Below are 15056 nucleotides of genomic sequence, written 5' to 3' on the forward strand. Positions count from 1 at the left end.
TGCACAGATGATGCATCTAGGGATGGACACTACCAGACTTGCTTCGGATGCTGGATCTGACATATACTTTCATTCCCAAGTAACTATAAGCCCTACCTGAACAAAACTTGCACAGATGATGCATCTAGGGATGGACACTACCAGACTTGCTTCGGATGCTGGATCTGACCTATATTTTCCAAACAAGAGACCAGATTAACTGGGTTCGACATCAACGGTTGACCGGCGGCCCAAGCCCACCAAAAATTGGAAGGTCCACCAAATGTTCTGGACTAGGTGGACCGTTGGTCCACTTAAAATTTAAGCACTGTTTTAAAAAACAGTAAAATTCTGTTTTTTTTCTTCTTTAAATTGACATTCGTTACTCAAATTGTTAAGTCCTCCATACATGTTCCTGTATTTTACAAAAAATTAATTTATAAAATTTGTTTTAGGTAATCAAGGAAACCTAGCAAGTAGATATATTTTACATGTAAAATTTATGACTCCAAGAAAATTGAGATGTTAGAACATTCAACAAGGACCTTGAAAAAAGAAGCATGTAAAATTTGTGCCTGGGTTAGCCAGTCTCTCCTCTGTTTACATAATGCACAGAAAGGTGTGAAAATTACACTTGGTAACAGGAAATAGCTTCACGCCTGAACGCACACTGTTGACCAGGTTTGGAGATAATTAGAATTAATTGACAGCTGCATTAATTTATGCATTGTTTATTTTTGTTTATTGATTTTCAAACAGCCGTGATTTATTTATTTGATTCTACTGACGTAAACAACCCACAGAATCACAGTGAGTCAATCCCCTCAAGACATATAGATATCTAACATGCACACTGTAAAAATGCTTTGATACATTTATAATGAAAACAATTATCTTCTGGGGAAAATTAGGCTTTCTATTTTTTATATTATTTTCTTATCAATGAAAAGATTTACAGAATTTTTGTGCCCTAAAACTAGAATATGTGTTTGTAGGGGAGATTTCTTAATGATTGAAAATACTATGCCGGCACTTAAAACTAAAGGGTGCAAAAATTGTAAACTGTGACCTCATCAGCAGATAATTTGACTCATCAACGGTTCATCCCTGGTTTAGATTTTGTTCTTTCTGGTAAAATATATTCTAAGAATTTTCCTCAGAAGCTTTAAAAGGTAGTTAAATAGCAAAATAAATATTCTTACTTAGAATCTTGTATTTCATTTATCTGACACACACGTACCTGTTTCTGTGATTGTGAGCCGTTTGTTGTCACCCAGGTCTACAGGGACATTATTTTTGAACCACTCAATATCAAACTTGTGTCCATTAGCATCCGCTTGACACTCCATGATGGCAGGTTTCTCTTTCTCAACAGATTTTAGCTCTGGATTTACAATGATTTTGGGATATCCTACTGGAAATTCTGTAAAAATATATATATATGAAAGTAAAGATAGGTTATCTTCGGCCTTATTTATTGATAAATAGTGCAACAAATTCTTTCTCTAAATAAGCTAACCCATATTTCTAGTGTTAAAACATTTCAGTACGTGCGGAATTCCACATTCAACTGAAAAAAAAGTGTCAGACTCCCTCCATCTATGACATTTGTTTGACAACTGAATGTTTAGTATCTCTTAAAAAAAAGATCATTAGTGAATAGAAGTCTATATATTGAGGTATATATACCATTGAATTAATTTTTAAAACAAACTTAGATGAATAGTTCTGCACTCATCAATGATAAAACTCCTGATTAGTTTAAAAATCTTGCTGAAAAATGTTTTCTTAACGTGATAACAAAATGCCAACTTGTAGGAAGAAAATATATTAGGGATGTCAATGAATAGTCGACTATTCGACTATCAGTCGAATGGACCGACTATCGAATAATGAAACGACATTCGAATATTTAAAAAATACAGAAAAAGGAGGTGATAAAGAAATTCTCAACTCAAAATTGATAAAGCGTCATTCCTCAAACCATTATAGTATTTGCCCCCAGTCGAATAAGAGCTTAAATATAGTCACGGTATATAATAAATTTCCACATTATACATATGGACAGTACAGTAATTACATACCGCGATAATTATTTCTCAATTACCGACCTTTTTTTATTGTAGTAAATTATGCAGCGCTATACTTGACTTTGAAAATAATTAATTGGACTTGTACCAATTATAGATTTATTAATTGCCTCTAAGAATATTCAAATGCTGTAGGAACACACCAGCACCGTGAAGTTTTGAAACTTCTATAATTATCAAACAATTAATAAACCTACACAGTAAGGAAATTTTGATAGCCGGGCTAATCGTTAATTGAACAATCAGTATTTTACAACATCCCCTAATGTGTGAATAGTGTGTGTTTACTCCTCCCCTTTTAATAAGCTTTAGAAACACCGTGCTGACAATTCTTTAAGCGTACTAGAACAAAAGAATGTACAGACCAATTTATATCAATACGTGATTTACGAGAATTCATACATTTTTGAAAATTAATTGCTGGTGTAAATCTATTTCATTTAAACAACTTATTCCTACTTCACGTTCCTCTGAATATCGGTGTGTAATATGCTTTGTAGGCATTTGATGTTACTTTTTACATAAATTTACGAGAATGGTTTTTGATTTATAGATACGCTATCAAAGAAAGTTTGAAAAAAAAATTCCGAATAGTCGACTATCGTTCGAATAATGCAATCGAATATTCGACTAAGGAAAATAAATATTTTGACATCCCTAAAATATATACACGGAAGTAAGATTTTTATAGGGATGGTCCAGAAGAAAGACAGAGAGCAGGGAATTATGGGTAGACTGGGTAGATGGGAGGATTATGGGAAAGAAAATATATATAGGCATCGTCAAACAACAGTGGAAAAAAGCAGAAAGTATACAAAGTTTGTCTTATATGCTGCAATTATACAAAAGACCACATCTATTCAAAATTTGAAAATATTTGAAAAAAGCTGAAATAGTTGACAATTGCTCACCTGCAATATTGAGCAGTACTGTATAAATGCTGATGAATGAAACTCTTAACATTTTCTCCAAAACCCCACTCTTTCTCAAAATAAAATTCTTATACAAAAGGTATGAGATGTAGAGTATAGTGACCAAGCAACATCAAAACTTTCAAACCACACAGTCATCGACACCGACCTAATGTCTTCTTACCGTTTCCCCTGTCAATGCGGTAAACCTTCAGATGCCCCGTACTCCAGGCTGGATCCCCCACTCCATTCTCCGCCACACAGGTAAAGGAACTCCCACTGTCCTTATTCCGAACGGTCTCAATCCTCAAAACGCTACCATACGGCATGTCAAATACTTTGAATCGGTTCCTCCCTATGTTCAGTTTTTCCCCATCCTTTTCCCAGTAAAACGTAGGTTGTGGATATCCTGAGGCTTTACAGACAAAACTGACCACTAATTCCTCAGCCACGGTCAAGTTCCGAACTTCCTGGGTAATTTGTGGTGCAACTACAAAATACAATGGGGAATCATGGATAAGTTACGATTCTCTAGAGAGGGTTAATCTTTGTGGAGACACTATAACATACATGCTTGTAAAGACATACATTCATATCAAAAACACAGGTTCAGAGACAACTTAAAACTTGCAAGGCATTTTCATGCACCTTGAAGAGTATACTCTTCAAGATGTATGAAAATGCCTTGAAAGTTTTAAGGGATGGTTATCGCCAAAAAATTCGTATCGCGATATATCACGATTTTTTCCCACAATATCACGATAATATCATGATATTTTTAAAAACAGTTTTTACAATGATTTTATATGAAAAGTCATTATTTTTCTAAAAAATATGCTAGAAAAACAAAATTTTACTTTATTGAAATTTTTATGTATATAAAATCAATTATGTTTTGATGGTAAGATGTCGTTCTTTTCACTTTTTACAACATTTTTTTTAATACTTTCTGTAATTGTAATTTGAAAGATTGAACAAATAAATGAATAATTTCTGGACTTTATAATATGTACCTAAAGACCGGTATTTAGGTCTCCGTATCACGATACGTATCACGCAACAAAAAATCATGATATACCGGTATACCGATAAAATCGCACATCCCTATTCAGACAGAAGAGTTTTTCAAAAATACTATATAGTGTATCATTTATCAATGTAAAGTAGTCATATGTTGCCTGAATAACAACTGAGGATGAATCTGAGGTACCGGTTTTCTGTATATCTTTGGAAATACTTATAGTGACAGTTATATTTAAACTATTCTCAAAATTAAGTCTTTACAATGCATTCAGCAGCAACACCACCCCCAACCCCTTTTATGTTTTATAGATTTTTGTATTAAGTGTATGAAAATTCCTTTAATTGCAAACAAGCTAAGGCCAAAAGAAAAAAATAATCTTGTTTCCTGTCCCCTGACCAAAAAATATAAGGTAAGTAGGTAGGAAAAAAAATTTATTTTGAGAAATTTTTTTATTTTTAATACTCGATCAATGAATGCATTGTTTGTTAATAAAGATTTTTATTAAGTAAAGGTATCCTGTACACTTGTGATGTGTTAGTTCTATAAATATTGTTGGTTGACTTTATGTATTTCAAGAAAATAGCCCCCAAAATTTGAAAATGTAAAAAAAAAAATCTGTTTGGGTCGGAATGTAAAATGTAAGGTAGGTCGGGTGACAGGAAACAAGGCCAAAATAAAATTAATGTTTGTTTGGAATTGCCTCCCGCCTCATTGAAATGCCCCATACTGAAAAATTTTATTGACCAAAAGTAGGAAGATTTTTCTTTTATTTAATCAATTTTTTTACCGTTTATCACATGCACCATACAAAACACTGAAATGTAGTGTCAGATCTATGCAAAATTGATGGTAGATACTTTTTAAAGTCAGAAAATGTATTCACTGTTTGCTGAGATTTTTATCAAAAAATTAAAATTATCTTCAATTTTTGAAAAAAAATTTCCCTCCCTCCCTCTTCTGTCTGAAACCCTTCAGGCAGCAATTCCAAACAAACAATTTTTCAAGGATGGCCCAAGAGCATATTTTATTTTGGCCTAAACAATACATTATGTTCATACTTTTATATTATTCATTATGCAGCAGACTACACATATTCTCTCTGTTAACAATTTAATATTTATGATGCCTTTCACGTAACATTCACATAACTCAATATCACATTACATAATACAAATTGTAATCTAACTTCTTTACATATGACATAATTTAGGAGAAACCAGAAGTCTCTGTCGAGACTGAAGCTATACTGGTTTGTACTTATAGCAAAAGAAGAGAAAAGTAGCAGTTGGGAATTGAAACTTTACAACAGCAATAAATAGAATAATTTTTATGTTCTTTATCTTTAAGTGTAGTCTACTTGTATGCCACATTATATTATAATCAGACTAAAACTGTATTTGGGGTATGTATATGGGCCACATCGCTCACCTGAGAAGCTTTGACCATTCCATTCTTTACCAGATTTCCCCCTTGTAATACATTGTGACCCCACCCTACACCACTGATCATAATTTAGACAATTTGAAATTTACACTACCCCAGGATGCTTTGATTCCTCATTGCAAAACTTTGTTTCCCCATTGTGACCCCGCCCTACCCCCGGGGCCATGATTAGAACAATTTTGAATCTACACTACCCCAGGATGCTTCCACATAAGTTTCAGCTTTTCTGGCCCGGAGGTTCTTGAGAAGAAGATTTTCAAAGATTTTTCATATATATTTCTATGTAAAACTTTGATTCCCCATTGTGTCCCCCCCCCAACCCCCCGGGGGTCATGATTTGAACAATATAGAATCTACACCACCCCAGGATGCTTCCACATAAGTTTCAGCTTTTCTGGCCCTGTGGTTCTTGAGAAGAAGATTTTTAAAGATTTTTGCTATATATTTCTATGTAAAACTTTGATTCCCCATTGTGGCCCCGCCCTACCCCCGGGGGTCATGATTTTAACAATTTAGAATCTACACCACCCCGGGATGCTTGCACCTACGTTTCAGCTTTTCTGGCCCATTGGTTCTTGAGAAGAAGATTTTTAAATATATTTGCTATATATTTCTGCGTAAAACTTTGATTCCCCATTGTGGCCCCGCCCTACGCCCGGGGGTCATGATTTTAACAATTTAGAATCTACACTACCCTAGGATGCTTTCACGTAAGTTTCAGCTTTTCTGGCCCAGTGGTTCTTGAGAAGAAGATTTTTTAATGACTCCACCCTATTTTTGTCTTTTCTTGATTATCTCCCCTTGTGAGGAGACTTGGCCCTTAAATTTCCCTTTATCCAAGGATGCTTTGTGCCAAGTTTGGTCAAAATTGGCCTAGTGGTTCTTGAGAAGAAGTCGAAAATGCGAAAAGTTTACAGACGGACAGCTAGACAGACGGACAGACAGCTCAGGTGAGCTAAAAATGATAAACAGAATTGTGTATCTAAGTGTAGTCTACTTCTGTGCAAAATTAAAATCAAAAACTGTTGTACAGATTTGTTTATCTTAGTGTAGTCTACTTGTGTGCCAAGTTATATTGAAATCAGACCAAAACTGTAGGAGGAGTAGCATTTTGAAACAATTTCACAGAAATTTCTATTTTTAGTAACCACAACAACACCGTTCATGGAAATCAAAAACTGATATACACAATTATGGATCTTAGTGTAGTCTACTTGTGTGCCAAGTAATATTGAAATCAGAACAAAACTGTAGGAGGAGTAGCATTTTGAAACCATTTTAATGAAATTTCTATTTTTAGTAACCACGATCACACCGTTCATGGAAATCAAAAACCGATGTACACAATTATGGATCTTAGTGTAATCTACTTGTGTGCCAAGTAATATTGAAATCAGACCAAAACTGTAGGAGGAGTAGCATTTTGAAAGAAATTCACAGAAATTTCTATTTTTAGTTACCACGGCAACACCATTTATCGAAATCAAAAACTGATATACAGAATTATGTATCTTAGTGTAGTCTACTTCTGTGCCAAGTTATATTGAAATCAGACCAAAACTGTAGGAGGAGTAGCATTTTGAAAAAAATGTTTACAGACAGACGGACAGCTAGGCGGATGGACGACGGGCAAAATGTGATCAGAAAAGCTCACTTGAGTCTTTGGCTCAGGTGAGCTAAAAACTGAAAATGTCAAAATTCTTCATTAAGGGAGGTTTTTGCTTGGCGCATCACAAATAACTATTATAGTTATTTGTGACACACGAAGCAAAATCCTCCCTTAACAAAGATATTATTTTGTACTACAAAATTAAAATAAATACTTTGAAAATTTGAGTAAAAATATTTTAAAATTTGAATAACATTTAATTCATTTTATAGGAATTATTGGTATTAACTAAGATTTTTGAAACATTGATAAATATAAATTGATTAAAATACCTAGTAAATACTTTGAAAATTTAAGTAGAAAATATTTAAAAATTTTAACAAGATTATTTCATTTTATAGGACTAAATGCTAAGATTTTTCCTATATAAGTCTTTGTCACAGTCTTATAAATGCAGTTTAAAACACAGGTGACACAGGTAAATGCTACCTGTGCCCCTCAGAGGGCCCCTTAATTGAGTGTGATAATTATACTGTTTATATATGGAGTAGACACGTTCAGGGAACACACCCCTGTGCCTCTCAGAGGGCCCCTTAATTGAGTGTGATAATTATACTGTTTATATACTGGAGTAGACACGTTCAGGGAACACACCCCTGTGCCCCTCAGAGGGCCCCTTAATTGAGTGTGATAATTATACTGTTTATATACTGGAGTAGACACGTTCAGGGAACACACCCCTGTGCCTCTCAGAGGGCCCCTTAATTGAGTGTGATAATTATACTGTTTATATAGGGAGCAGACGTTCAGGGAACACACCTTTCCAGAGTGTAATTTCTAAAGAAACAGTCCAAATGTCGCTGTACAGACATTTTACCTTTAACGATGACCTCCCCGATGTGTTCGATGTTTCCTAAGTCAGATGACGCCACGCATGTGTAGTTCTTGCTCTCGGTGATGTTTTTAAGTTGGAGGACATTCTTTCCTATGACAGGCTTTCCGAGTTCCGTGGCACCATCCCGCCACATAACGTGTGGCATGGGGGACCCGACCGCCACGCAGGTCAGATTGACGCTGCCATTGGGGTCCACCTCCACTCTCTTTGGGGGGAGGGTGAAAATAGGGGGGACTCTACGTACTGAAAAAGAGTCAATTTATTTAAGCTATGCTTTATGTCAAGTAAAACGTAACATTTATATGCGTGCTTTTTTGTGGCTTTGTTATAAATTCTTGCATGCATTGATGAAAAATGACACAGAAACTGCCATTAAAATCTTAAAAAGCTTCAAGTACTTAGAAATATTTTAAGAGAGCAGAACTCTCTGAACATTCAGTATTTGCCACTGAATCAATCTTCAACAATATTGCAATCTTCTAAAAATTCTTAGATAAATGTTACTTAAGCTTTATTAAGATAAGACTACTTGGCATCAAATTATATATGGGAGGTGTGTTTTTTAATCTGAAACCCTAAAAATATTAAGATATCATAATTTGATGATGGTAGATTCAACATGAAGTGTATTAAATTCAAATCAGCATGATCTATTTAATACCATGTTGAAGTAGGGCTGACGATATGCTGGAATAAGACTGGGATGTGTTCTAAGATTACCTCCCAAGTGAAAAAAAATCCTTAAACAAATCACTTTAAGAAATCACTTATGAATCAGTGATTTGAAGATGATTTGTAAGTGATGCAAATTCCCATGCAAATGAGCTAACAAATCACTCCTAACAAATTGTAAGCAAATCACCCTGAAATCACTTTGAATAAATTGTGTAGAAATCACTTCTGTTGAACAAATTGCAACCAAATCACTCTGAATAAATAGCAAACAAATAATTTCAAATAAGGCCATAATAAATAAATTGCTAGATTCTCATCCAAATTTTTTTAAAAATCGAGGCGGGCAGGCGGCTTTTATTTCATATTTTTTATTTTTTCAAATTTTGCAGATTTTTTATTGACCTGATCAATCGGTGTAATCTTACCTAAATACCCGAATAAAAGTCATAGTAAAGGTTCAATTATCTCTTACTTCACATCATCGCCAATCATTTTCAACCAATGACCCTTGTTTAAAATATGTACGCATGTATTACAGCAATTACCATCTTTTCAGCTGTCAAAATCATGTCGACTTTCGCGGGATTTAAAACGAAAGTAGAATGGTAGATGAATACCGATCCCGATCAGAATTAAGACGAAGAAATACAGAAATAAAAAAAATCGAGGCGGGGGTATAAAATCAGGGCAGGTGGGGATGAGAATCTAAGAATTAATATTTTTATTATGGCCTAAATTGCAAACAAATCACTTCAGTTTAACAAATCACTTTCAAATCACTCCAGGTGGATATACACTTGTATGCATGATTCTCATGAAACCATCCCTCAAATATTTGAAACACACATGCATGTATATTTGATGTATATTAACAAAAAAAAAAATTTTAGCAAGAGTATTTTAAAATATAAACTTTTACTAAGATGTGTCCTCATTAAGGTGGCATCATGTATTTTAGATATACACACATGTACTTGGCTCCAAATTCAGAATATTATGATATAAGCATTAATTGTTGACTTTTAGAAGTTGTTAAATGTTTTCTTATCTGAAATAAATATTTGTCTAGACACTTTGAAAAAGCCATTACTTTGCAGAAGCTTATAGCTTTACATAGATTTTGTTTTAAACATTAATTGCCACTGACTTTGTTGTTGGTTAAGAAGAACAATAAATTGCATGTAAACATATGGAATATTAACTGAATCTAAGGAGGAAATGATAGCATATAATACAGTTATACATACCTTAAAACTATATTCTGCATGGTTATGGAAAAAACATCAGTTTCAACAAAAGAGAGGTATGAATCTAGAACAGCACAATTTAGCTCCTTTCAATTCAAATCTCAGATGAATGAAAATTGGCGGTAGAGTTTTTAATACTGACCAATCAACAAGACAGGCGGAAGTTATGAAGTAAATCATTCTCAAATTACTCTGAAGAAGGACCAATGAGATCAACAAATCATTTACAAATCATCCAGAAGAAAGACTAAGTTAACAAATCATCTTAAGGTGGCTCATTACATCCACAGTTTATTTTAGATTTCAATACAGCACCACTTATAATGTAGATGTCAAATATTCAGATGGGGGTATTGATATCATAAATATTTTTTATAAAATTTTTTAGTTTTTGTCTAATTTTAGTGAAATGTTTTATTTCAAGTTTATTATTAACAGAATTTCAGAAATTTTTAAGTGTCAAATGATGGGCATCTTCTTAAGACAAGTACACATAGTAAAAATACCTCATAATACCTAATAATAATTTTATTAGAAAAAATAATTCTCTCCTAAAAAAAATTTATGTCACTATCTTTTTAATCTATGCATAAAGCATTAACAAAATGGGTTCTGAAGAGAAAAGGAATGTATCAATGAATTACATGCGTCAAATTGAATGAAGAATGTTTAAACGAAATAAAAAATCCAATTAAAAAAAATATTTGGTATAAAAAGTCCACTTTCAAGAGTTATCTTTCCTAATTTTCCAAGACTCAAAACACTAGGAAACGTTTGACATTACATCTAAAATTCAGAACAAAGCTTTAAATTGCCAGAGTATACATTTAAATCAATAAAGCAATTTATATATAAATCAACACCAACACTAAATAGTGCAAGTAATTTTTTTTAATTTCAACAAGGTTGTAGATTTTAACTCGAATTTCCTCCATACAAATATGTCATTCATTGCTAGATCTCACTGCATGCATCGCTATGAAATTGACATTACTTGTTTGGCAAAGATTTGACTGTTTTATTTTGTTTCTGCTTAACAGCAATTCTTCTTGGTTTATGCATAATGAATCTGTTACTTTGTTTTTCACTGTTTATAACACCGCATGTTTCATCTATTTTTAAAGCGTTTTAAAGGTCAGGGTCATATTATAGAGGTACCTGTACAATTCGTCCCCAGAGGAAACCGGTCGACACAATGAAGGTTTATTTTTTGTGTAGAACGTCATCAAAAAGTGGTGTAATGATCGAGCCTCCTTAAAATCACTTTAAAGAAATACTAAGTTCCAGAAATCATTTTCAAATCACCTTGGAGAACAGCTAAGTTCAACAAATCATGAAGAAATCACTGTAACAATTTCCTTAGTTTAACAAATCACTCAGAAATTGTCTGAAATGGAAAAGAAATCACAAGCAAATCACCCTTTCATAACAAATTGTAAGCAAATCATAGTCATCATTTTGGTAGAAGGTGATTTATGCATGATTTATTAGATGAATTGCTTACAAATCACTGAATCAAATCACTTTTAAGTGATTTTAAAGCAATTTGTAGGCAATTTGTAAGTGATTTGTTTAAAAAAAAATTTTCACTTGGGAGCTGATATTATCAGAGTCTTTGATTAAACCTAGCATATCACAAATAGCCCTGATATCTAGCACACTGTCTGTATGATGCACTATTCATCTTAAGATCTGGTAACAATATTAGGGCTGTATCAATATATCGATATATCGATACGTATCAATATTCAAGAAAAATATCGTATCGAGAAATTACTTCCAATACGTATCGGACAAGCAGTTTTTCTTCTAATTCTGCTAAAAAGGTGGAAATTATAATCAGCAAAGATTATATTTCACCTTTTTAAATTAAAACCAAGATTTATAAAAGAAATAACACCGTTTTTATAGTTATGATAAAATACATAACAATTTTATTTCAACATGCTGATTTTACAGTCATTAAAAGTTTTGATTTGAAGTGTTTTATTTACTTTCTATGGGATAAGAACTTTGAAATGGGTAATGAATCACTATTTTTTTTTATGAAATCCATGCATTAAATGATTAATAAGCCTTTTTTGATGGACTTGTTTTAGAATCCAATATATAGCATATCGCTTTAAGAAATATTGTATCGTATTGAAATTTTTTGCTCAATACACAGCCCTACTAACAATGTTAAGTGTTGATTCATACTTTTCAAGTATAGGGAAGTGGACAAAAGAACAACCCATCAATGTTATATCTGAGTGAGGAGAGAGGAAAAATTAGTTCCTAATTGCCCAATAGTAAAAGAGAAAAAGAAATTAAAAATTTTGAGGAGTAACATTAATTGTTTTAAAAATGATAAACAATATTCACAATACAATAGACTAGTTTTACTTTATATACAATTTCATGCTTTTGTTTCTCTAACAGAGAATTCTTATCTTTTATTCTTTTTGAATTCAAGGGGGAGAGTTCTGTGAAACTACTTATGTTAAAACTGACATGATGGGTATATGATCATGAAACATTGTTGTCTACCTTTTATCTGATAAAGTCCGATTGTATCTAACCCTAGGTTTAACAACCTTGTAGTACACAAGGAAAAATTGGGGGAAAAAATATGAAAAGTCTGATCGTGATAGCAGACAGATGTTCAATAACAATATTCTAGTCATCCTTCATTTAGTGTCATGCCAGACAAACAGAAATATTGGGGTATTAGTTCAATGTACATATTACAAAGCTCTGCTCAATCTAAGGGAGGTAACTCCATAATTATCTCGGCAGCAAATTTTGGTCCACTGCCATTGGAATCTCATTCAACTTTAAGTCATAAACATTATTCTTTGTTCAACAATTCAGACTAATTGATGGGATCAAGATTTTCATTCAGACTTTTTCTCCCCCCTCAAAGAAATAATCATTTGTTATGCAATTCAGAATTTATGATTTCAAGAGCCAACTCTTGTGAAGTTGTAAAAACTGAGTAATGTAAATAGGCATTCATTTTTTTCTCTAAGGATTTCTCTTTTTACCTCAGCTGCCACTAAAGATACACACCTCTGATGTATAACATCGCAGCATAAGAGTAAGTCACTCCATACTCATTGGTAGCTACGCATTCATATTTTCCATAATCTGACTCTAGGGCTTTGGCTATCCGTAAAGAACCTGAAAAAAAGAGATTGCTCAGTTAGTAGAAAACACACAGATTTCCAAATCTAAAGTACAATTCTCAACTGTTACATATTATGCAAGGTTTGATCCAAAAGTAATGTCACAACTTCAATAAAATAGCTACCAGTCGACATACAACAACAAAATTATAAATGGTCCCGGAAGCTTATATTTCAAATTAGACCTGAAAATTTGAATTCAAAGTAAATAATACTTTTAAAAAAATAGAACTATATACAATGTGTGAATTTGGTATTGCAATAAAAATATTTGAGATTCTTGAATATGTTCACAAATTTCTGTTCTGAAATGAATTCTTGGTAGCCATTGAACATTCACTGTTTTCATAACAAAGTCCTTTGTCAAAATTTCTAGAACAGTATGAGCATATTGTCCATTATCTATTTACATAACAGATACACAAATGTCTTTTGACAACATCAGACACCATGTTAAACGGTTCTTCCGACCTCTCTTCTTTCAGTCTTCCTGTATTATGATATAATAATTCAATGACCTATCACACTCACTAAGATCGCTGAAATAATAGACTCTTCTTTACCTTTTTATCATTGCGAGTTTTAATCAGTGAAATGTCTATACTGGTAATTTTATCCTGTTTTGAAGTAAAGATGCAAAAAATGCCCCCCCCCCCCAGTTACCCCTGACCCAGGGGCCTTGAAATTATCCATTTTGATAAAGGTATCTTTCTTCAACCTTAGGCCAGTTTTTTTTTATAGATTTAGTTATGAACATCAGAATGAAAAAGTCGCATAGGAGGAGGAAATAAAAAGAAAAACATTTTTTGGGGGTGGGTGGGTATAAATTATTTATTGACATTTGTACATCCATATTTGCTTCATGTTTTATGCTATCCTAACAGGATCCTTGCCACTGGACACATAATGGTTACAAATAGAAAAGTAGAACATCTAATTGTTTATTTCATCATCTGCCAGTTTGAGCCACTGATATAAATTTTGTGAAGTTGATCAAAATATATTTTAAAAAATCAATTCTTTATAACTCTTTCAATACATCTTCATTTATTAATATGTGTTAGGTGAATGTATAGACATTATTTCAAAAATAAAATCTACTTGATACCTAACATTATGATTCCAATCAAAAAATAGACAAGGAGTATATTGGGGAGTAGGGTGAACTTTTTTTCAATTAAGTGTAAAATATTTTTTCTGGCTGTCACAAACGATACTTACACCCCTGTACATATTTGTTTATACTTGCTTTTTAATAGTTGATTTTTATGCGCCCGGATCGATAGATCCGAGGCATATATTTTGTTTTTGTCCTGTCTTTTTATCTGTTTGTCTGTCTGTTGTCAACTTTAACCTTCGCCATAACTTTTGAACCATGAGAGATAGAGACTTCATATTAGGTATGCATACTCCACGAAAAAAGTTCTTTCAAATGACATCAAGGTCAATGACCTTATGACCTTAACTGTGACCTATATGCTAAAAATAGCTTTTTCAAACTTTTGCAGTAACTATTGAACCATGAAAGATAAAGACTTCATATTTGGTATGCTTACTCCACTAATTAAGCTCTTTCAATTGACACCAAGGTCATTGACCTTGACTGTGACCTATATGCAAAAAATAGCTTTTTTGAAATTTGGCCATAACTTTTGAACCATGAGAGATAGAGACCTCATATTTGGTATGCGTGCAATACTAATTAAGGTCTTTCAAATGACACCAAGGCCAATGACCTTGTGACCTTGACTGTGACCTTTATGCTAAAAATACTTTTTTGGAACTTTGTTGCCGCCGGGTGCATAGTGTTTCACAAACACATCTTGTTTTTTATTTCTTTAGGTTATTGTTTACATCTTCCTCAAATGGACTTAAATTATCCCATAGTTTTATTCATTAGGTACATCTGATGCATAATATTAAGCGATCCTTTTCCGAAGAATGATGCTTAGACTGTAAGCTATAACAGAGACCTAAACAATGTAGCTAGCAATAGCTACCATGAGCAGTTTTAAA

At 33.0% G+C, this 15056-nt stretch overlaps 2 protein-coding genes across 2 annotated transcripts; both read right to left on the reverse strand.

The window, feature by feature from the left end:
- Window positions 1-1011: 1011 nt before the first annotated feature.
- On the reverse strand, window positions 1012-4082 carry LOC134233889 (receptor-type tyrosine-protein phosphatase S-like). Its single transcript, XM_062715944.1, has 3 exons — window positions 4067-4082; window positions 3165-3470; window positions 1012-1402 (listed from the first exon to the last, which is right to left on the reverse strand). Exons 1-3 carry the CDS (start codon window positions 4080-4082, stop codon window positions 1197-1199), a joined length of 528 nt encoding a protein of 175 aa, XP_062571928.1. The 3' UTR covers window positions 1012-1196.
- A 3765-nt stretch (window positions 4083-7847) lies between these two features.
- On the reverse strand, window positions 7848-13614 carry LOC134233898 (receptor-type tyrosine-protein phosphatase F-like). Its single transcript, XM_062715957.1, has 3 exons — window positions 13604-13614; window positions 12925-13052; window positions 7848-8194 (listed from the first exon to the last, which is right to left on the reverse strand). Exons 1-3 carry the CDS (start codon window positions 13612-13614, stop codon window positions 7863-7865), a joined length of 471 nt encoding a protein of 156 aa, XP_062571941.1. The 3' UTR covers window positions 7848-7862.
- Between the last annotated feature and the right edge of the window lie 1442 nt (window positions 13615-15056).

This window comes from Saccostrea cucullata, unplaced genomic scaffold (genome assembly GCF_032062105.1).
Source record: "Saccostrea cucullata isolate Sc308-1 unplaced genomic scaffold, CSIRO_AGI_Scuc_v1 ctg14579, whole genome shotgun sequence".
Classification (NCBI taxonomy): domain Eukaryota; kingdom Metazoa; phylum Mollusca; class Bivalvia; order Ostreida; family Ostreidae; genus Saccostrea; species Saccostrea cuccullata.

What these genes read in the sequence shown, in the direction of transcription:
- LOC134233898 (XM_062715957.1), bottom strand. An exon ending in TGCGATGTTATACATCAGAG is followed by an intron (nt 8,195 to 12,924) that starts GTGTGTATCTTT and finishes ACTCTTTTTCAG; the next exon opens with TACGTAGAGTCCCCCCTATT.
- LOC134233889 (XM_062715944.1), bottom strand. An exon ending in CCGCATTGACAGGGGAAACG is followed by an intron (nt 1,403 to 3,164) that starts GTAAGAAGACAT and finishes ATATTTTTACAG; the next exon opens with AATTTCCAGTAGGATATCCC.